The sequence below is a fragment of the Lutra lutra genome, chromosome 14 (assembly GCF_902655055.1).
Source record: "Lutra lutra chromosome 14, mLutLut1.2, whole genome shotgun sequence".
Taxonomy (NCBI): Eukaryota; Metazoa; Chordata; class Mammalia; order Carnivora; family Mustelidae; genus Lutra; species Lutra lutra.
In genome coordinates this window covers 61,149,287-61,170,052 of record NC_062291.1, presented here as the reverse complement: position 1 = coordinate 61,170,052, position 20,766 = coordinate 61,149,287, and the positions used below count along the sequence as shown (strand labels likewise).

Genomic DNA, 20,766 nt, shown 5'->3' with positions numbered 1-20,766 from the left:
TGCACTGAACCCGTAGCCGGAGGGGACGAGGCGTGACCCAAACCCTAAGTTCGTGGGGCGGGGGAAGGCATCAGAACTCGAACTGCAGCGGGCAGAACCCAGCGGCCTCAACTCAGGTGACAAACTGCAGTCCTGCGCGCCCAAGGGAGGGGACGGAGGCAGTGACTTGCGGCTGTCGCAGCCAATGGGAGCCCGCACCTACGCAGGCCGGCCTTATTCCGGTAGCCTGGGCGGAGCGCCAGCGAGGTTTCCCCAGGTTGCTGCGCACGCGGGCGCCCACGGGCGGGGGAGGCCGCCGGCGGCCGCACCAGCGAGCAGGTGAGGGGAGCCAAGCTGGAGAGGTGGGGGCCGAGAAGACCGACCCGAGGGTGGGATGCTGCGTTCTGAGTCCCAGAGCTGCTCTGGGGGACTTGGCTACGGGTTTTGTGCGCGTTGTTGTGGGGCTCTAGCCTGCAGGTCCTCCGCCAAAGCCTGGGAGAGTTTCAGGCCACCTCTTTAGAGGAGAGAGGAGGGGGACGGAGGAGACAGCAGCATGGGACCAAGGAAGCTATGGTGGTCGGGGAATCTCTGGGACCCTTGGCTGCAGCTGTCCCAGGTCCTGAAGCCCTGCCCTAGAGACCCGAGCCCCCACCCACAAACACAAGGAGAGGTGTGGAGGGAATTGTCCTGGCCCCAATTTCCTTCACACCATCTGAAGCCCTAGGGCCCTCAAGAATCCATCTCCACTCTACCCAGGACTGGGCACTGGGGTAGATGACTCAGCTGAGAGCCAGAATGAAGAGTGAATGAGAGGCTCCCACTGGCCTTGTAGAAATGGCTCCGAAAGTCTGCGATGGTGCCTGGACTGGGCCAGGGGCGGGAGAGGAGAGGGACCTAAGGCATGGGACGACAGGATGCTCAAATCAGGGCCAGGGTGGAAGTTCTGGGGGCAGCGAGGGCAGCGATTACACCATTGTCCCCATTCCTGCTCTCCATCAGCAGGCCTGGAGCGCACACTCCCGAGAAGCAGCCGAGGTGGGGCGCTCCCAGTACTGAGACCCCTGCCCCGCACAGAAGGCTCATGGAGCCGGGGGGCATGCAGGGCCCTTCTCACAAGGGCTAGCAGGTTCCTTCTGGACTTGTAGGGCGCCGCCCCAGGCTAGCCACAATGGCGCAGGGTTTTGCAGTGGGCTTTGACCCACTGGGCCTCAGAGACCTCAGCTCGGGCTCCCTGAGCTCCCTCTCCTCCCGCGGCCACCTGGGCAGCGACTCGGGCTCCGCAACGCGATACCTGCTGAAGAGGCAGCAGCGGCTGCTGAACGGGCCCCCCCGCGGAATCCGAGCCTCATCGCCCATGGGCCGCGTCATCCTCATCAACTCCCCCATCGAAGGTGCGAGCAGGGCCCACCTGGCGCTGAGGGTGGGGGTAAGGGCCCCGCTGGGAGGAGGAGCTGGAGAGATGGGAGTCTTAGAGCAGTGGGGCGGGGAGAGCCCCTGTTTAGCCACACACTCCTCCTCATCAGCCCTTTCCTCAGGTTCAGGCCAACACTATAGGGTTGCAGGATGGTAGAGAGGTGGGAGGGGGGAGATAGGAGTGTGGAGGCAGGGACAGCTGTGTGTGATGTGCTAGCTCCCCAGCCAGCAAGGCAGGCTATGGAATGGGCAGCTCCATCCTAAGGACTCCGCCTTTCTCCTGTCCCTTGGTGTTCACCCCATGGGCTTGGGGGAGCAGGATGGAGAAACCTCTATCCATCAATCAACCAGTGTGTGACCAGCTCCATGCTGGGCTGTGAGGACTCAGTGACCACTGGGGAGACAGAATTAAAGATTTCAGGTGCAGGGGCACCTGGGTGGCTCAGTGGGTTAAGCCTCTGCCTTCAGCTCAGGTCATGATCTCAGGGTCCTGGGATCGAGCCCCGAATCGGGCTCTCTGCTCAGCAGGGAGCCTGCTTCCCCCTCTCTCTCTGCCTGCCTCTCTGCCTACTTGTGATTTCTCTCTCTCTGTCAAATAAATAAGATCTTTAAAAAAAAAAAGATTTCAGGTGCAGGGGTGCCTGGCTGGCTCAGTCCAAAGAGCTCATGACTCTGGATCTCAGGACATGAGTTCAAGCCCCAACTGGGTGTAGAGATTATGTAAAATAAGTAAATAATTTAAAAAAAAAGATTTCAGATGCAGAAGAAAAGAAAGAGGTAGGGTAGTAAATGTTCCAAAGAGAGGGGAGAGGAGGAGGGTTGAGGGTCCACAAGGGAGCCCTAGGCCTGGGCCCCTAACCAGGGGGTTACCTGATCTGACACGGTTGCTTCACGCTGTTACATTGCACACCCGCTCTACACCAGGTCCTGCGGGGGGCCTGGAGAAAAATGAGGGTCAATCTTCACCTTCCAGAAATGTACAGTGTAGTGGGGCTTAGAGACAGAGCAATGAGAGCAGCTGGTGCTGGGATGGAGATTTCCCAGACAGGGCTGGAAGTGGAAACCGAGAGCACAGGGCCGAGGCCCCGATTGGGGCGGCGGGGGGGGGGGCAATTAGGAGACAGCCTGGCTGCAGTGACAGATGTGAGGCGACAAAGAGACAGTGAACAAGGCAGGACCTTGAGTGGCAGCAGGGGTGGGGAGCAGAATGGGCACCCCCTGGGGCTGGGCTTTCTGTGGGACAGATGTCATAAATATCTCCAGCTTCCTTTCTGTTTCCCAGCCTGCAGAACTCCCCTGGCTGGATCCCAGAGTGGACTTTCCAGACCCATCTCCTCCCCTCTGACCCAGCTGGTATCCCTGTCCCCTTACCCCGGCTGCTGGGGTGCTCAGGGTGCAGGCTTTCCTGCACCAATGGCCCACGCCTGCTTACTCCCATCATCTACCGTGCTGGGTCTCCCCCACCCCAATGAGCACCAAGGCACTACTCAGAGTTACCACTGTCACTCGGGTCACGGAGCAAAAGTCCGCAGAGGAGCTAAGGAACGTGGTAGGGGACAGGGAAGGGATTGGGACATGACCTTTTTAGGTCCCATTATATTAAAAGAACATATACATCCCCCTCACACAGCCCCCCAGACAATGCCCCAACTATGGTGTGACAGCTCTGTACGCTCTCCCCCTAAAGATGCTCTTGCAGAAGTTCCAGGATGGCTCCATCCAACTGCCTCGCCCTCGAGCCCTGCTCCTGCAGCTAAGGGGAGGGCCAGACAGACTTCCACCAGCCGGCCCCTACCCTATCTGGGCTGCGAGCCCCTGAGCTCAGAATTTTCCCTTCCGCCTGAGCACAAACATCTCCCCAGTCACTGCATCCCAGAACCTTTCCTCCTTGTTACTATTTAGACCATTCCAGAGGCCTAAAGTAACTGATAAGGAGACACAGTGGGAAGGGAGAAACCATGACCCACCTCATCCCCATGACTTCCCACCAGCTCCTCAAACTCAGCTGGTCCCAGAGAAAATTCATTCTCTGATCCAAACCAGCCCTTCCTCCTCTCTCTCCTTCATCCATTTATTCTTCTACTTACTCAAAAAATCCTTGGCAGATACCAAGTGCTGTGCAACATACTGGAGATACATTGGCAGAAAAGGATTACAAAGTCCCTACCATGAGTGAACTTATAATCTAGTGAAAGGTGACAGACAATAAATAATATGTGAGCAAGCCAGTCATGAGAAAGGATGGTAAGACCCTTGGAGGCACTAATTTGCATGGTAGGATAGAGTAGTGGCTCCCAAACTTGGGAAGACATCAGAATTGCCTGGGGGGCTTGTGAAAAGATAAGCTGCTGGGGTCCCACACCCAGAGCCTCTGATTCAGGGCACCTGCAGCGAAGCCCAAGAATATACATTTTTTTAAAATATACTTTTCTTTTAAAGATTTTATTTTTGAGGGGCGCCTGGGTGGCTCAGTGGGTTGGGCCGCTGCCTTCGGCTCGGGTCATGATCCCAGGTCCTGGGTTCGAGCCCCGCGTTGGGCTTTCTGCTCAGCGGGGAGCCTGCTTCCTCCTCTCTCTCTGCCTGCCTCTCTGCCTACTTGTGATTTCTCTCTGTCAAATAAATAAATAAAATCTTTTTTTTTTAAAAGATTTTATTTATTTATTTGACAGAGAGAGATCACAAGCAGGCAGAGAAAGAGAGAGAGGGAGGCAGGCTCCCTGCTGAGCAGAGAGCCCGATGCGGGCCTTGATCCCAGGACCCTGAGATCATGACCTGAGCCGAAGGCAGCGGCTCAACCCACTGAGCCACCCAGGCGCCCTAAATAAATAAAATCTTTAAAAAAAAAAAGATTTTATTTTTGAGTAATCTCTACCCCAATGTGGGGCTCAAACTCAACCCTGAAATCAAGAATCCCATGCTCTACTGACTGAGCCAGCCAGATGCCCCAAGGATACACTTTAAAAAAATGTATTGGGGGGGTGCCAGGGTGGCTCAGTGGGTTAAAGCCTCTGCCTTCGGCTCAGGTCCTGATCCCAGGGTCCTGGGATTGAGTTCCGCATCAGACTCTCTGCTCAGCAGGGAGCCTGCTTCCCTCTCTCTCTCTGCCTGCCTCTCTGCCTACTTGCGATTTCTGTCTGTCAAATAAATAAATTTTTAAAAAAAAATCTTAAGAAAAATGTATTGGGGCACCTGGGTGGCTCAGTGGGTTAAAGCCTCTGCCTTTGGCTTGGGTCATGGTCACAGGGTCCTGGGATCAAGCCCCACATCGGGCTCTCTGCTCAGCGGAGAGCCTGCTTCCCCCCGCTTCTCTGCCTGCCTCTCTTCCTACTTAATCTCTGTCTGTCAAATAAATAAACAAAAAAAATTTTTAAATGTATTTATTTGAGAGAGAGCAGGGGGAGGAGCAGAGGAAGAGGGAAAAGCAGACTCCACACTGAGCTCAGAGCCTGTTGCAGGGCTCGATCCCACAACCCTGAGATCATGACCTGAGCTGAAATCAAGAGTCAGTTGATCAACCAACTGAGCCACCCAGGTACCCCAAGAATACACATTTTTATTAAGTTCCTAAGTACTGCTGATGGCCTGGGGGGCACGGTTTGAGAATCACTCTAATAGAGGTCACCTGGGGGGAAGGGAAGGGACTCCAGGGAGGGTAGACCAGGAAAGCTTCTCAGAGAAAGTGCTGTGTGGGCCAGGAGGGGCTGCAGATTGGGAGCTGGCTTTATGAAGGTCTGGGCAAGAGTTTCATAGATTGAGGGAACACTGAAATGATTAGCCTATGAGAGGAATAGGAGAGAGGTCAGTGTAGCCAAAGCTCAATGAGGTTGGGATGGTGGCCAGAGGTGAAGGGAGAGAGGTGGGCTGAGGATAGCCCACGGAGGGCCTTACTGGGCCTAGGAGACTGTGGAGTTCCTTCTAGAAGCAGGAGCAGGCACTGAAGTTTTTAATAAGCAGGCATGATCTGTAAAAGCTGACTGTGGCCATTGTGTAGAGAATGGCCTAAAGGGGGCAAGACTGGGAGTGAAGACAGTGAGGAGGCTGTGAGCTCCCGGAGGGGGAGGTCAGTGGGCAGGGGTAGGCCAGTGGAGGTAGAGAAGTTTCTATCCTCAATGGCCCCAAGCTCCTATGTTTAACACTAGAGATTGGCAGCCCACTGGCCCAGAGCCCTAGGAAGGGCCCAGGGAGGAACTGAGAAGAAAGAGGGTTGAGGGACAGGAGAGCCACAGACTCCTGTGCTGGGTTGAGATGTGTGCAGACAGACAGAATCAGGCAGGAAGCCTCAGGATGCCACACATATCTGTTTTGCACCATCCCCTACCCACAGGCTGCCCTTGGAGATTTCTTCCTGAGCTGCTCTGGTCATGTATTGTAACCTGATTTCTCATACATCAAGCAGAAGTGTGTGTGTGTGTGTGTGTGTGTGTGTGTGTGTGTGTGTGTGTGACAGAGACAGAGGGAGTTCTCCCTCTCAAATACCTCTAGAGTAAGCCTTGCCCAAGAAGAAATCTCACCTTCTCACCTGGGACCCAGCTTCCCTCTCCAGTCTTCTTTTCTAACCAAAGACCTTCTCAAGGACCCACCTCAAAGCCTTTGCTCACTCCATCCCCTCCCTCTCAGCGCCCTCCCTTTCTGCTCCACTCATTGAAATCCCACCTATCTTGTCTTCCCAAACACCTTCCCTGGCAACTGCAGCTCCTGGGAAGCCTGCTTTTCGGACGTTCCCCAGTGCTGATGGAGAGGACCACTCTGGGGGCTCTGGGCATATACTGCAGCAGAGTGGTATTTTGGGTTTCCCTCCTCATCTGGTCAAGTAGCTCCTTGAGCTCTTACCTCCAGAATCACAGAGTCTAAGAGATAGAAGGGGCCTCAGAGATCCTTCTACAACACCCCAGACAGGGATTTATCAAGTGCCAACTTGTATGCCTCCAAAGATGGGGAATTCACTAACTCTCTTGGAAAACTCATTACATTGTCTGATGGCTGAAGGTTTTAGAAAGTTTTTTCCTACTAAATTGGCCTCCATCGAAGTCCACTATTGAGCTTGGTTCCACCATCTGGGTTACACAGACAAAAACATCCAATGCCTTTCACAGAATAGCTCTTCAACTATTTGAAGACAGAGCTTGAATACTCCTTTCTGCTCAAGATGAAGAGCTCAAACTTGGCTCGACTTTGCCCTATAGAATGGAATCTTGAATTTCTTTTCTATCCATCTGACCCTCAGAGTGGCAGGGGTTTTAGGAATTTGTTCTATCCCAGGCCTGTGGGAGTGAGAAGCTTAGTAAGCACCAGAAACACACACCCCCCTATATAATCAGGGAAGGAGAAGAGCATCTTCTAATATGGAGCCCTGTCCTGCTTGTTCCCATACTCTCTCCCTGATCCATACTCTCAAAGTCACCAATAGGGAACTCAGATATTGGCTGCCCTTAGGCCTTAGGGCCTTAGGTATCTGTGCCTAACAACCCAGCCCAAACTGGGAAACCCAGGGGCCCTCTGTGCCCAGACTGGACATGGGAGTCATGCCCGTGTCCCTCCCTGCTCCCGCCACCACACAGCCAACAGTAATGAGAGCGATATCATCCGCGCTGTCCGGGTGGAGAAGAGTCCAGCGGGGAGACTGGGTTTCAGTGTGCGGGGCGGCTCTGAGCACGGCCTGGGCATCTTCGTCAGCAAGGTGGAGGAGGGGAGCAGTGCAGGTGAGCAGGGCCCCCTGAAGGGAGGTGCTGGCTGAGGGTATGAGCCCCCACCTCACTGGGGTTCTGGAGTCCTATTTTCAGGGATGACAGGAAAGGGTCCTCAGCTTTGGAGGGACTGATCCAATGGGGAAATGGGGCCATCTCCCCGGATGGAGTGGGCTAATGGACAAGTCCCTAGTCTAATGAGGAATACCCAGACCTCATCTGGGGACCCCAAATCTCATGGAAGGAAGCCTGGTTGGGGGTGGTGGTGGAAGGCTTAGCTTCGCCCTGGGGGAATTGTCCCAAGAGGCCCATGCCAGCTGCCTCCCTCCCCTGGTGCAGAGCGGGCTGGCCTGTGCGTGGGGGACAAGATCACGGAAGTGAATGGGCTGAGCCTGGAAAGCACCACCATGGGCAGCGCCGTGAAAGTGCTCATGGGCAGCAGCCGTCTGCACCTGACGGTGAGACGCATGGGCCGAGTGCCGGGCATCAGGTTCTCCAAGGAGAAGACCACATGGTGAGAAGGCCTGGTCCCGGCCCTGACCTTGCCCCACCCTGTCCAGCCCACCCAGCCCATGGCAGGAGAGGCAGGAGACAAAGGGCTCTGCGTGGGACTTGGCTATCCCTGGCTCCCGCTCTTTCTGTCCCCCTGGTGCTGGAAACACAGCGATCCCAAGGCCTGACACTGCAATGAGACAAGGCTGTGTCTGTCCCCCAGCTCTCCTCCCAGCTCTGTCCCAGATGCCAGCGGTCCTGCCCCCAATGCTGTCATCGCTCCCGGGAGCCTGGGCATAGTAACAGCTCCTCACCCTCAGGGCTCTTGTGGGGATGTGAGAGGGGCCCTGGCACAATGGGCTGCTCCACAGAGAGAGGAAATTGGGGCGGTTTCCCCACCTGATGAAGGGGACTTCCCACTGAAGGGCTCAGGACTGGGGAGTCCCCCAAGGCAACCTCCCCTTACCTGTGCAGTCCTCGGGGATGCTGGGAAGAGAGGGGGTGCCTGGTGGTGGCCTGGGGGAGCCCAGACTGATGGCTGCTTGCTGCTGTCCCAGGGTGGACGTGGTGAATCGGCGGCTGGTGGTGGAGAAGTGCAGCTCGACGCCGTCAGACAGCGGCTCAGAGGATGGCGTGCGCCGCATTGTCCACCTGTACACCACGTCGGACGACTTCTGTCTGGGCTTCAACATCCGTGGGGGCAAGGAGTTTGGCCTGGGCATCTATGTGTCCAAGTGAGGGCTCGGGCAGGGTGTGCAGTGGGGACAGGTTGGCAGAGGAGGCTCAGCCAACCGCATGATCCAAGGAGGGCCTAGGTCAGGGGTGGGGCCTGTGTAGGGCTGGGGGGCTCCAGGAGGAGGGTCAAGGATTTTGGCTGGGGCGTTCCTGTATCTAAGTGAGAGAGGGCAGGCCAGGTGGCCTCTCAGACTGCTTCCTGTCTGACCCCAGAGTGGATCATGGTGGGCTGGCCGAGGAAAATGGCATCAAGGTGGGGGACCAGGTCCTGGCAGCCAATGGCGTCAGGTTCGACGACATCAGCCACAGCCAGGCCGTGGAGGTGCTGAAGGGCCAGACACACATCATGCTGACCATCAAGGTGGGCAGGACTGTGGGTGTCAGGGAGAGGCCAGACTGTAGGAAGGACTTCCCAGACCTCTCTAGTACTTAATACCTGTTGCCCTACAACTTAGGACTTTTCCATAGCCATTTGAGAGGGCCAGACACTGTGCTCATCCCTACTGCACAGAAGAAGAAACCGAGGCTCAGAGAGGCAGAGTCATTCAGGAATCACAGTCACTTCCTCAGCTGGCCAGCAGCAGGACCTGCTTGCAGTCCTGCTCCCCAGACATGGAGGGCAGTGCCCTTTCCGATGAATGGTGGAGGTGCAGGTGTGGAAGGAGAAAGCATCCTGCCCAGAGGGTGGGCACTAGCTGTGGCTTTGGGAGGGGCCTGGGCACAGGGCAAGGAGGCTGGGCTGGGCCCAGAGATTGGATTTCAGGGGAGGCACCTGCATTCATGATTCATGTGGGTCTCACACTTGCCTGAGGATCATGTCATTCTCACTCTGGCTGCAGGGGCAGGGACGGCTCGCTCTCCACTGGAACCCACTCCGGCCCCACTCCGGCCCCGCTCTGCTCTCCTCCCTTCACTAGCTTTCACTCATCTCGCTCTTCAGGGCCTCCTCTGCCATTCCTCCACCTTCTGCCACTTGATTTCCTATCCCGCAACACCCACCCCCCATCCCGTTTCTCCCTTTCCTTCCTCTCACATGATCCCAAACACTCCTCCTCTCTACTACTCTGCTCCTCGTTCATTCATTCAACATTTTTGGGTATGTACCACATGACAGCCTCTCTACCAGGTGCTGGGGCTACAACAGTAAGCAAGACAGAAGAAGGCTCTGCTACGAGGAGTGGGGGGTACTGGGGTGGGGGGAGCCAGGCAAACAGGATGCATGCTGACTGACAAATGCTGTAAGGAAATTAATAGAGAAATGGGAGGGGTCATTGAGGAAGGTGCTTTTAGCCTGGGGGTTCAGGGCAGGTCTCTCTAGGGGGCTGACACCTGAAGAGGGAGAAGGAGCTATCCAGAAGATGAGTGGAAGGAGGAAGGAAGAGAATCCAGACCAAAGGGGCAGCAAATACAACGCCCTGAGTTACAGAGGAATTTGGCATGTTCAGACATAAAGTGGCCCATTTGTCTTGAGCATGATAAACTTGGAGGAGAGAGATGGAGTTGGAAAGTTTACTCCTGTCCCATCACCCCCCCCCCTTCTCACCCACCCCCTTCTCACCTACTCCCCCATGCCCTCCTATGCCCATCACGATCTTCCCAGGAGACTGGCCGGTACCCTGCCTACAAAGAGATGGTTTCTGAGTACTGCTGGCTGGACCGATGTAAGTGGCTCAGGCCCTGGGTTGGAGGGAAAGGGCTGAGGCCTGACAGTGGGTCAGAGTCTCTGAGGACTAATTGGGCAGGAGGAGCTGCGTGGGACTTCCTCACTGCCCGGAGCTATTTCTGGGCTCCTCTCTGGAAGTTGCAGGTTCAGTTCCCAGCTCCCCTGGCTCTGGAGTCCCAGGTGGGGTGGGGGTGGGGGGTTGCCGTGAATGGAGGAGAAGGGACTTGCCTAAGGTCTCTCAACAAGTCAGGGGCAGACTGCTGAGCCGCCGGTTCCCCAGAGCCCGTGCTTCCAGCCTCCGCGGCTACCCAACACTCACCCACTCCCATACCCAAGGTGGTCTGCAACCCTGGCAGGGCCCTGAAGCCGCCCGGCCTTCCCCCTGAGATGCCCCTGCCTTCTCCACTGCCTGCAGTGAGCAACGGGGTGCTGCAGCAGCTGTCCCCCGCCTCTGAGAGCAGCTCCAGCGTCTCCTCCTATGCCTCCAGTGCCCCCTACAGCTCCGCTGAGGGCTCGGGCTCCCTGCCCTCCGACCACATGGATGTCTGCCTGGGGCCTGACGAGCCAGGGAGCTGGGGCCCAGGCTGGGGGCGGGCAGACACAGCCATGCAGACAGAGCCTGATGTGGGGGGCCACGTGGAGACCTGGTGCAGCGTGAGGCCCACCGTCATCCTCAGGGACACTGCCATCCGCTCCGACGGACCCTGGCCTGCCCGCCGCCTGGATTCTGCACTCTCCGAGTCCCCGAAGACTGCTCTGCTGCTGGCCCTGAGCCGGCCGCGGCCCCCCATCACGAGGTCCCAGAGCCACCTGACCTTGTGGGGTATGTAGGGAAGGGGCGGCTGATGCTCTCTCCAGAGCTCCCAGTAAAACGCTTGCCACACATCCAGCCCTGGGCCCTCCCTTGGCTCTAGGCCTTGACTCGGCTTCATTTCCAGCCCCAGAATGCACTCAGATGCCACTCCGGGCCCCATTTTCAACTGGTCCTGGGCCCCAAACCCACCCTCAGATCCAGTCCCGGCTCCTGTCAGCTTTGGGCCCCAAACCAGCCCTAATCCATCCCTGCCACCCTACACACACACAGGCACACACACACACACACACACCCTGGCCTTCTCGGAGAGTCCTCACAGAGCTGGAACCGTGGGTGGGGGAGAGGTGGAATGTGAAGAAGGAAGCCCACCTATGTCCATCCCCACCTCCCCATAAGGCTGGGGGTCCTGTCTGCCCCTCCTGTCCCTCCTCTCTGCCCCTCTTCACACCCCTGCCCCTCGGCCTTCCCTTCTGCCCACCACCCCAGCTCCCTGGGTGCTCCCTCATGTCCGCAGAGGAGAAGAAGCAGCGGAAGAAGAAATTGGGGTCCTCTGGGGAAAAGGGGGCCCTGCAGCGCTCCAAGACACTGATGAACCTCTTCTTCAAGGGAGGGCGGCAGGGGCGGCTGGCAGGTGATGGGCACAGAGAGGCCTGGACGCTGGATGGAGGGAGCCCAGCCAAGCCCCACCCTCGCCTAGACCTGGAAAAAGGTAAGCAAGCAGGATGAGAGAAGGCGGTACAGCCCGCTTTGGCATCCAGCAGCTCTGGGCTGAGCTCTTGCATTGCCTTTTACCAGCTGGGAGTCGCTACCTGCCCCCATAAGCCTGTTTGCTCATGAGTAGTGTGAGAGTAATGATTACCTATTTCTTCAGGAATGGTGAGGAATAAGTGGATGGTTGTATGTAAATCACTTAAGGACATTGTCTGGCATACAGAAGGTCCTCAGAAAACGCAGTGGTCGCTGTTAAAACTGTCTCATCTCCCCACTTTACAGAAAGGAAAACTGATAGGGCCACAGCCTAGCCAGGAAGTTGAAGGACTTGGGTCAGGTCTCTGAGCTTTGGGTGCTGAGGTGGGTAGGGCACGCCTCTCCTGGAATATTTGTCTTCACCTCCCCTGGCCAGAGCTCCACAGACCCTACCTACCCAGTTCTAGAATTATCCCTGGGCAAGTCTGTTTCTAGATCAGGGCCCAAGTGCAAGGGCCTGGGCAGGCTTCACTTAAGACAGGGGCTTCCAATGGACCCTCAGAGAGGCCTCTTGTCTCTCAGGTGAGGCTCCAAGACTGGACCACAAGTGGATGAGTAAGGCTCTCGGGGTTGTATGGGACAGAAACCCAACTCAAATTAGGTTTAAAAGCACTTCTCAGCTCAGCTACTGATGTAAGGAGGTCTAAAGGTTTAAACAGTCTCATCAGACATCTGTCTCCTTCATCTTTGGTTCCCCTTTCCCCTGGGTTGGCTTCATTATTCTGCAGGTTTTGCCCACTCAGAAGGAAGATGGCACTGCCGCTTAGCAACCCAGGGATAGAGGAGAGCTTCTTAAAGAGGTCCCGCTGAAGTTCCAGGCTCTCATTGGCCCTGCTGGGCCACATGCCCAATGGGGCAGGCCCATGGTGCTTTCATGGGCCTTCCTCGGTCACAGACCCACTCTGGAGCCCATGGACTGAGAATGGAGGTCCCCAGATGATTGTGGAGGGAGAGTGGAGGTTGGGTAGGCAAAAACAATGATGGAATGAGGATCTGGACCCAGCCCCTACTGGGAGGCTAAGGTGAGAGTCCCACAGAAGAGACAAGCTCTTCAGATCTGGCCAGGCCAGCCCCACTTCCTCAACCCACCTCTTTTTCCACAGCCTCCCGGGCCCTGCTCTCACCTGATGCTTCTCCTATCCCTCTGCATACCCCTCTCTCTCCTCCAAAGGCTCCTCTTTTTTTCTCTGTCCCCTGAAGGTAGGTGCTCCCTCAAACTTTGTTCTTGGGGTTCTTCCCTCCATGTATTTGCTTCTAAATGAATTTCCACAAGCAGAACCCAGACTGAACCCTCTCTTGATCTCAAACTTTCACTGATTCCCCACGGCCTATGAATGAAGTCCCTAGGGGACCGTGGTCCCTGAAGACCTCCGTGGCCTGGCCTCTTGCCTCCCCATTCTACCTCCTTCCGGCCTGAGTTCTTCATTCCAGCCGGTGATCCAGCCACCCCTGAGCCCCCCAAGCCCTGTGTTCAGATTGGGAGCCAGGGCCCGCCACTGAGCCTTTCTTCTCCATAGCAGGGGCAGTGGGGCCCGTGCAGAAGTTTGTCACCTGGAGACTGAGACGCGGTAATTCATGCATCTCTTTTCCGAGGCCTGGTTGACATCAGAGCCGCAAATGGGGTGCATGTTGGGGGCAATTAACGGGCTTTGGGCTGAACTCAGTTGGGGTCATGCATGGGGGATTGAGTGCATACTGGAGGCAACTAAAGAATTGGGCTAAGCTTACCAGGAGAGACAGGGCTGCAGAGAGATATTGGGGTGCATTTTTGAGAACTGGGTACTCGGAGGGACTCCTAAAGACAGGTTTTGGGGAATGAGGGAGCCTGGGCCAGAACTCCATTGAGTACTATGACAGTGACTGTTCATAGGACACCAGCAAGGGACAGACTAGTTTAGGGGTCTGTGTTGGGGGCCAAAGGGTCTGGATTGGAGCTCCCTTGCTGGGCAGATCATTATGGGAGACCACGGTGGGGAGATCTGGGGCTAGGCTGGGATTCTGTCAGCAGTACCTAGGCCTCTCAGCTGACCTGTTCTGGAGTCTGACCCCTCTGAGAGAAGCCCCTGTCTCCTCCCCTGAGGGTTCCTGGCTCCGTCATCATATGCCTTTGCTCCTTCCCTGCAGAGCGGGAGAGGGGCCGGGCCCTACTCTCTGCCAGGTCAGGTAGCCCCTCCAGCCAGCTGCCCAGCATGGATGAGCAGGTGCAAGCCTGGGAGAGCCGACGGCCTCTTATTCAGGACCTGGCCCGAAGGCTGCTGACTGACGATGAAGTGCTGGCCATCACCCGCCACTGCTCCCGGGTGAGTTTCCCGCCTGCCCCCAGCTCCAGCCCGTGGTCACCCAGCCACCCAGTCCCTCATTCATTCAGGCCACAGTCTCTGGTCAGTATCTGGGCTTGATGCCGTGAGGCCAGTGGTCGGTAAAAGCAGAAGTCACTCCTGTTGTGCACGTGCACACGCGTACGCGCACGCGCGCGCGCGCGCGCGCACACACACACACACACACACACACACTGAGCTCACAGACAGGAAGGGGAGATACAATAATTAGAACCTAAATACCCACAGTGACAAATCACGTCAAGTGCTAGGAAAGGAAAGAACAGGAGAAAATAACCCAAGAGGTACAAATTAGGTAGTGTGGTCTAGGAGGACTTCCTTGAGCAGGTGATGTTTTAGCTAAGGAGAGAAAGAGCTGGACAGGTGATGAGTCGGAGGACACGAGTCTCTGTGGTCACTGCCTTCGAGCTCTTCAAAAGCCCAGCCTTCTTCCCGGAACCCCTGCCTCCCTCTACACCTGGGTCAGCCCACAGACCCGACCTGATGCCACGCCCCCTCCCTTGTTATCCAAGTAAGTAATCCTTTGTCACTCCCCCACACACACCTCAAGCCTCCCCCAGCATCTGCACTGTTGTTCTGTTTCCTCCTACTTCAAACAGAAAGTGGGGCTCCAGGGTGGAGTGCAAGTTAGATGTGAGGGAGTCCTTGTGGCCTGGATGTTGGGGAGGCTGTGGGAGGCACAGCCTCCCCCTCCAGGGGGATCAGAAGGCCCTCTGCGCTTGTCCTGTCTCAGAGTCCCTGGGTTTCCTGTCCTGGTGTCCCCGTGAGGTGCCAGCATCAGCGCACATTAAGCCCGCACGCAAGAACAAGCTCCAGGGGATCCAGGAAGTCGCTTGTGATTCCCCCCACGCCCTCAGCCTGGTCGGAGTGGGGGTGTGTTGTTTGTCTGTGTGATGTGTACAATTGTGTGTCTGTGGGGTACCTAGGTTTGCGTGCAACTGTGTGTGTGTCTAGCTAAGGCAGGTGCATATCAACTGGAGACTGAGACGCGGTAATTCATGTATCCCTTTCCCGAGGCCTGGTTGACAGCAGAGCCATAGATGGGGTACATGTTGGGGGGCACCTAGGTCCTTTGGGCTAAACTCTTGTCACCACCCTCAATTCAGTGCTGAGTGGGAACCCAAGCACCAACCTCCGTGAGCTTGCACCTCTGCGCTCTGGCCATTAGGTGGCGCGCTGTGTCCATTTCTTGGCTCAGCTCCTTTTCCATCAGCCCTCGGTTCCTCCCACCCTCTCCAAGCCAGGACCACCTCTCACTGCACCCCCGCAGCACCTGCATACCCGCCAAACCTGACCCATGCCTCACCAAAGCAATCAGACCCTCGGGGGTGGAGCTCTGGTTGGAATGATTAGTAAATCTCCCCTAAAGACTCGAAAGTGTGGCCTCAAACCCTAGGCCTCCCTTCTCTCTCCTCCTCTGTGCCAGCTCTCCACGGCCACCAGGCCAGACTTTAGAAACCCCATCTTGGATCACTTGACACTCCCCAAGTCCCCTTGCAATCTCTTACCTTTGGTGGAACAGAGAACGTTTCTCAGGCTCACACTCAAGGCCTTCCCTGCTTTGACTCCCCAGCCACGAACCTCAGCCTTCCCGTGGTCACCACCTCACCACCTCGTCATCTTCTGTTGGCCACTGCCTAGGGTTACACATGTGATGAACCGCACAACTCTGGGCCACCACTCATCCCGCAGTCCCAACCTATGCAGCCTACATGGAGGCCCTTCTTGTATCCCCCGCAGTCAAGCTAAACTTCCTTCTATCCATTATTCCACCCCACCCTTAGGGCACTTTCCTCTGAGTATTCATGCTGTTCCCTGCATGTATCCTTAAGAGTAAATGTAAATGAAACAAACCCACCAAGAGGGGTCAGGGTAAAAGTCGCTGCCTCCAGGAAGCCAATCCTGGACTTCGCACGCTCCTCTGAGATTCCCTCTGCCCCACTGCCAGTGTTGTGTCGTCCACTGGAGCACTTGGCTCCTTCTGCCCCACGTTTCCCGCTAGACTGACTTCTGAAGGATTTGGAACAGGGTCTTCATCATTGTGCCCCCACTGCCAGCACAGGGTGTGGCACTTAGTAGGAGCTGAATGCAGATTTGTGGCCTTGAAGTGTGTACCTATGTGACATATTCTGTGCAATCATAGATCTCTCTCTCCAGACATAAGGAGGTGTATTTTGGACACGTGTATGTGTGAGTCCCTGTAACTTTCTGTGTGTTTAGGACCACATAGTTTATATTTTATTTCCTGAAATTTATAATGTCTCACTCTGACCACCAGGGCTTGCTGTCTGTGTTTGTTCCTTTCCAGGATGAAGAGAGAGTGTGTGTGTGTCCTGAATCAGTACTTGTCTCCATTCCACCACTAGGGGGCAGTGTGTTGTCCAAAAAGGGAGGCTCCCAGTGTTCCATTTGCCAGTTTGTCTGCGTTGGTGGGGTGTGGCTGGTGGCATCGGGCAGTGCCAGGCAGAAGGGCTTTCACCCCCCGCCCCCGCGGGGGACTGACTGGAGAGGCTTTCTGTCGAGCCACCCCTTCCCCAAGGTTCCTATTCCAGCGCTGAACAAAGCCTAATTGGTAGGTCACTGTGCAGACACAGGCTGAGCCCGGCGGGCCCAGAGTCTAGCGTTTGGCCCCGGTTCCTTCCCTCTGCCTGGAAGGTGGGGGCGGGGAGGAGAGTCCACTGCCCGCACATCCTTTTCCGGCACCAAAGCAGGCGGGAGCCTGACTTCTCAGGTTCCGATCGCTTTTCACACTTCCTTATCTGTATGGCCTTGGGCAAAGTCATTCTCTTTGAGCCTCAGTTTCCTCAGTCTGTAGAATGAGAATAATTCATGTTATCTCTCAGCGTCACTAAATGAGAGACCAGATGGAAAAGGGCCCGTCCCAAAGCCGTTGCTCCCCCCCCACCCAGCTATTATAAGTCTGTTAGCTCACTTGCAGTCTTCCCCCTAGGCACCAACACTGCCCTGTCCCGGGGACAGCCTGGGGATGGGGAGCAGCTTTCCTAAACATGGGGAACCCCCAGGCCCATGCAGCCCCTCCCCCCAGCTCTGGATGTGCCGGCCGCTGGGTGACCTGTGGCACCTCTCTCTGCAGTATGTGCATGAGGGCGGCGTGGAGGACCTCGTGAGGCCCCTGCTGGCCATTCTGGACAGACCTGCGAAGCTGCTGCTACTGAGGGATATCAGGTGGGGTGGAGGCTGTGGGGAGGGCTTGGGGGCAGAAAGGAGACCCCGGAGAACTCCCCCTACTGTACCCCACCAGAACTGTGCCCCTGCCCACCCCTCGTCTCTCGCCCTCCCCCAGGAGCGTGGTGGCCCCCACCGACCTCGGCCGCTTCGACAGCATGGTGATGCCTGTAGAGCTGGAGGCTTTTGAAGCCCTTAAGAGCCGGGCAGGTCAGCAGCTGGGGGTAGGACACGCAGATTCTGAGCCCCAGCTGGGGATGGCAAGAGGGCCTCCCAGGGGAGAGGAGGCAGAGATGACCTTCAGCTGTGTCCATCATGGAGCCTGGCAGGCGCCCAGGTCTCTGAGGGGATCTCCTTTCCCAGCAGTGTGGCCTCCTGCCTTGAGACCAGCCCGGCAGGACACACCGCCCAAGCGTCACCTCATCACACCTGTGCCTGGTCAGTCGGAGTCCCAGCGCTGGGGGAGGGGGCACACCCCTGGGGTACCGGGGAAGGGAGAACAGGCCTTCCATCCCTGCCCCCACATAGGGTGTCATGGCTTCAGAACGCCGTCTGGTCCCCTGAAGGAAATCCCTTGTCCCCCAGAGTCACATTTATCACTGCCACTCACTACCTGTACTATTATTTACTTAATAATTGGTTTTAAACCCACTCACTTTTCAAATCTAGTCTCCTTCTACGTAATAATCTCTGAGAAATGACCAGTTTGGTGTGCGAGTCATGTTTTTTCTAAGACACAGACTGTGATAGAAAGCTTTAAAGTACTGTGTTAGCCGGGAACCTAGGCAGAGTCCCTCCCTGTGGGAACACCACCGGAGGGCCTGAGCCAACCAAGCCAGGGTCTCACGCGCCCTCCACCAGCAAAGGCAAGGACTGGAGGCTGGCAGGGTGGCCTGGGCTGGTGAGGAGGGGCAGCCTGACCTTGGCCCTCCTCCCCAGACAGTCGTGGAGGTTTCTACCTGCTGCCTGTGAAGGGCTTCTCAGAGGAGGATGACAATGGGGAACTGAGGGAGCAGCTGGGGGGCCTCCAGCTCTCCCTGCGGGCCTCTGCTCCCCACCATCCTCATAAAGGGATCCCCCCTCTCCAAGATGTGCCAGTAGATGCTTTCGCCCCACACCGAAGCACCAGCACCCCCCCTCCCCAGCCACCTCCTGTCGCTCCCCGGCCCCCAAGGCCTAACTGGCTGCTGACGGAACCCCTGACCCCAGAGGACCCACGGCAGAGCCAGAGCCAGAGCCTGGCTCAGAGCCACAGCCGCAGTCGCAGCCGCAGCCAGTGCCGAGGCAAGTCCCCAGGACGCAGGCGCTCCCCATCCCCAGCACCTATCCCCACCCCGAGTGCCGCTGACGGGCGCTACCACAAGCCTCGCAAGGCCAGGCCTCCTCTTCCACGACCTGTGGATGAGCAAGCGGCCAAGGCAGGGAGCCGTCAAGGCCACTCTGAGAATGGAACTGGCAGGACAGCCATGGAGGCCGCCGAGAAGGCCCCTGGCGGGGAGCTGAGGACAGTCACACTGTCCAAGATGAAGCAGTCCTTGGGTGAGTCCACATGGGACTGGGCCTGGCAGACGGGGCTCTTGGGTTTGGATGAGGTTCCTGGCCTTGGTTTTGGGGTACAACTCGGGGTTCTGGTATTAAGATTTGGATATGGGGGTCTGTTGGGGAGGTTTGAGATTGGAGGGGGTGGGAACTGGAGGATTTTTGGAGTCAAAGACTATGTGGGAACTGAATCTGGGGATTTGGGAGAAGTTGGGGTTAAGACTTGGTGCTGGGGTGCTGGGTTTCTTCTGGGAGCTCTGGGGTGAGGGGAGTGGCCACACACTCACCCAGTGCTTCTCTCTCACTAGGCATCAGCATTTCTGGGGGCATTGAGTCCAAGGTGCAGCCCATGGTGAAGATAGAGAAGATCTTCCCTGGGGGGGCTGCCTTCCTCAGTGGGGCCCTGCAGGTGGGTGAAGAGTACCCAAGCCCACTCCCAAGGTCCAGAGCTGAATTGGGGAGTGGGGGGGCGGAACCTGCTCATCTTCCAGCCAGGCAGGTTTAAACCAGGTCACGGGAGGAGGCTCAGGTCTGGCGGGGAGTGGGCCCAGTGTCAGGCCGGCAAGATGAACAAGCCCAGGGAGAAATCTGTCCCCTCATACCAGCCTGGGCCTGAGGGTGGCCCATCCTGTTCCACCCCTATCCCCAAGGGACAAAGGGCCATTGTCTGTGCCTCACCCTGCCCCCCACGGCCCCAGGCACAAAAGTCCCATTGTCCATCCTCTCCACCCAGATGGGGAGGAGTGTCCTAGTTGCTGGAGGTGAGAGGTTGGATGGTGGGATGACCTGAGAAGGAAGGGCTGTGATTTCCCCACCCCCATCCCAGGCTGGCTTCGAGCTCGTGGCAGTGGATGGAGAGAGCCTGGAGCAGGTGACCCACCAGCGAGCAGTAGATACCATCCGCCGGGCTTATCGAAACAAGGCTCAGGAGCCCATGGAGCTTGTGGTCAGGGTCCCTAGGACCAGCCCAATACCCTTACCCCCCTGACTTGTCAGCCCTCACTCATCAGCGCCCTCCTGTTGACCATTCCCTTGTCCACTGACCCCTTGATGGTACTCCTTCCCTCCCACTGCCTCCTAGAACCTCCCATTAATGGTCTGCTCACCAGAATCCAGATTCCTCCCACCAATGCCAGGCTCCTCCTTCAGAGGGCCAGCCCAGTCCCTTCTCTAGCCCTCCAGAGACTCCTGATGCTAATCCCAGACTCCCCCCCACCTATGCCATGACTCTTCCCACTGACTTCAGATCCTCCCACTGACTCCCAGGACCCTTCTGCTATCTCCCAGACCCCACCTACTAACCTCCTTGGGACTCAGGAACCTCCCACTCTTGCTTGACTTGGCTCCTCCCAAAGCTCCCCCCACCTTCTTCCCTCTCCAGCTATCACTAAGGCTCTGCCCTTTCCAGATAACATGGTGTCAAGGACAAGGTGCTCCTGGGTAGCCTGTGTCACTCGCTCACTGCCCACAAACTCCCAGGATGGGAAGAGATTGGGAGAAAGCCAAGGTCTGGAGCTTGGGATTCATGGGCACTTTCTCTTGATGTTCCTTTTAATGCCCCCAAGCACTGAGGAACATGGGCTCTCAGATAGGGCTTTGAAGGGTCATAGCATCCATCCCCCAGCTCCAAGTAGTGTTCTGTGCAAGGGACAGGACGGAAGGCTTTTCTAGTTTCTCAAACCCTGAGAGACCATTTCATGTCGTAGTCCACTAGGACCCCACACTTTCTACTGGATTTGTCCTCCCCGTATCACCCTTTCTCTCCCCAAGACCTCTATGAGGAGTAGGGGAATAGCCAGCAAATTGGAGGGGAAGCTGGGAGTAGGGGTCAAAGAAGTTCCCATCTCTACCTAGCACACTCGTCTTTTTTAAAAACAAAAAAATTTTTAATTTTTTTCTTTGGGTTTGTACAAGAAATTTACAGTGTGGAAAAATATACAAGTGAAAACGAGGCCATAAACCTGGGTGTGGGGAGGGGCTCCTTGGTGACAAACACAAATAAACAAGACAATTCTGAGTTCTTCCTTTGGTCTGACTACAGCCCCCTCGCCCCAGGAGAGAGGCTGCAGGGCTGGAGCATGGGGGTCAGACCCCAGTCCCAGCCCTGGACCCCCACCCCCAACATAGGCAGAGAGGGGGCAGGCACATCTGGAGCAGCTGGTGCTGTCTGGCTCT

At 56.7% G+C, this 20,766-nt stretch overlaps 1 protein-coding gene across 1 annotated transcript; it reads left to right on the top strand.

Moving 5' to 3' along the window:
* Positions 1-247: 247 nt before the first annotated feature.
* PDZD7 (PDZ domain containing 7) lies at positions 248-20,666 on the top strand. The gene is given in 19 exon segments (XM_047701652.1): positions 248-318; positions 982-1,014; positions 1,125-1,370; positions 6,951-7,091; positions 7,416-7,590; positions 8,126-8,302; positions 8,517-8,664; positions 9,904-9,964; positions 10,382-10,789; positions 11,295-11,489; positions 13,045-13,095; positions 13,652-13,827; positions 16,961-17,052; positions 17,171-17,262; positions 17,419-17,490; positions 17,992-18,591; positions 18,900-19,000; positions 19,418-19,549; positions 19,551-20,666. Coding segments are annotated over 17 exon segments (2,928 nt in total). The 5' UTR covers positions 248-318; positions 982-1,014; positions 1,125-1,147; the 3' UTR covers positions 19,635-20,666.
* Positions 20,667-20,766: the final 100 nt, after the last annotated feature.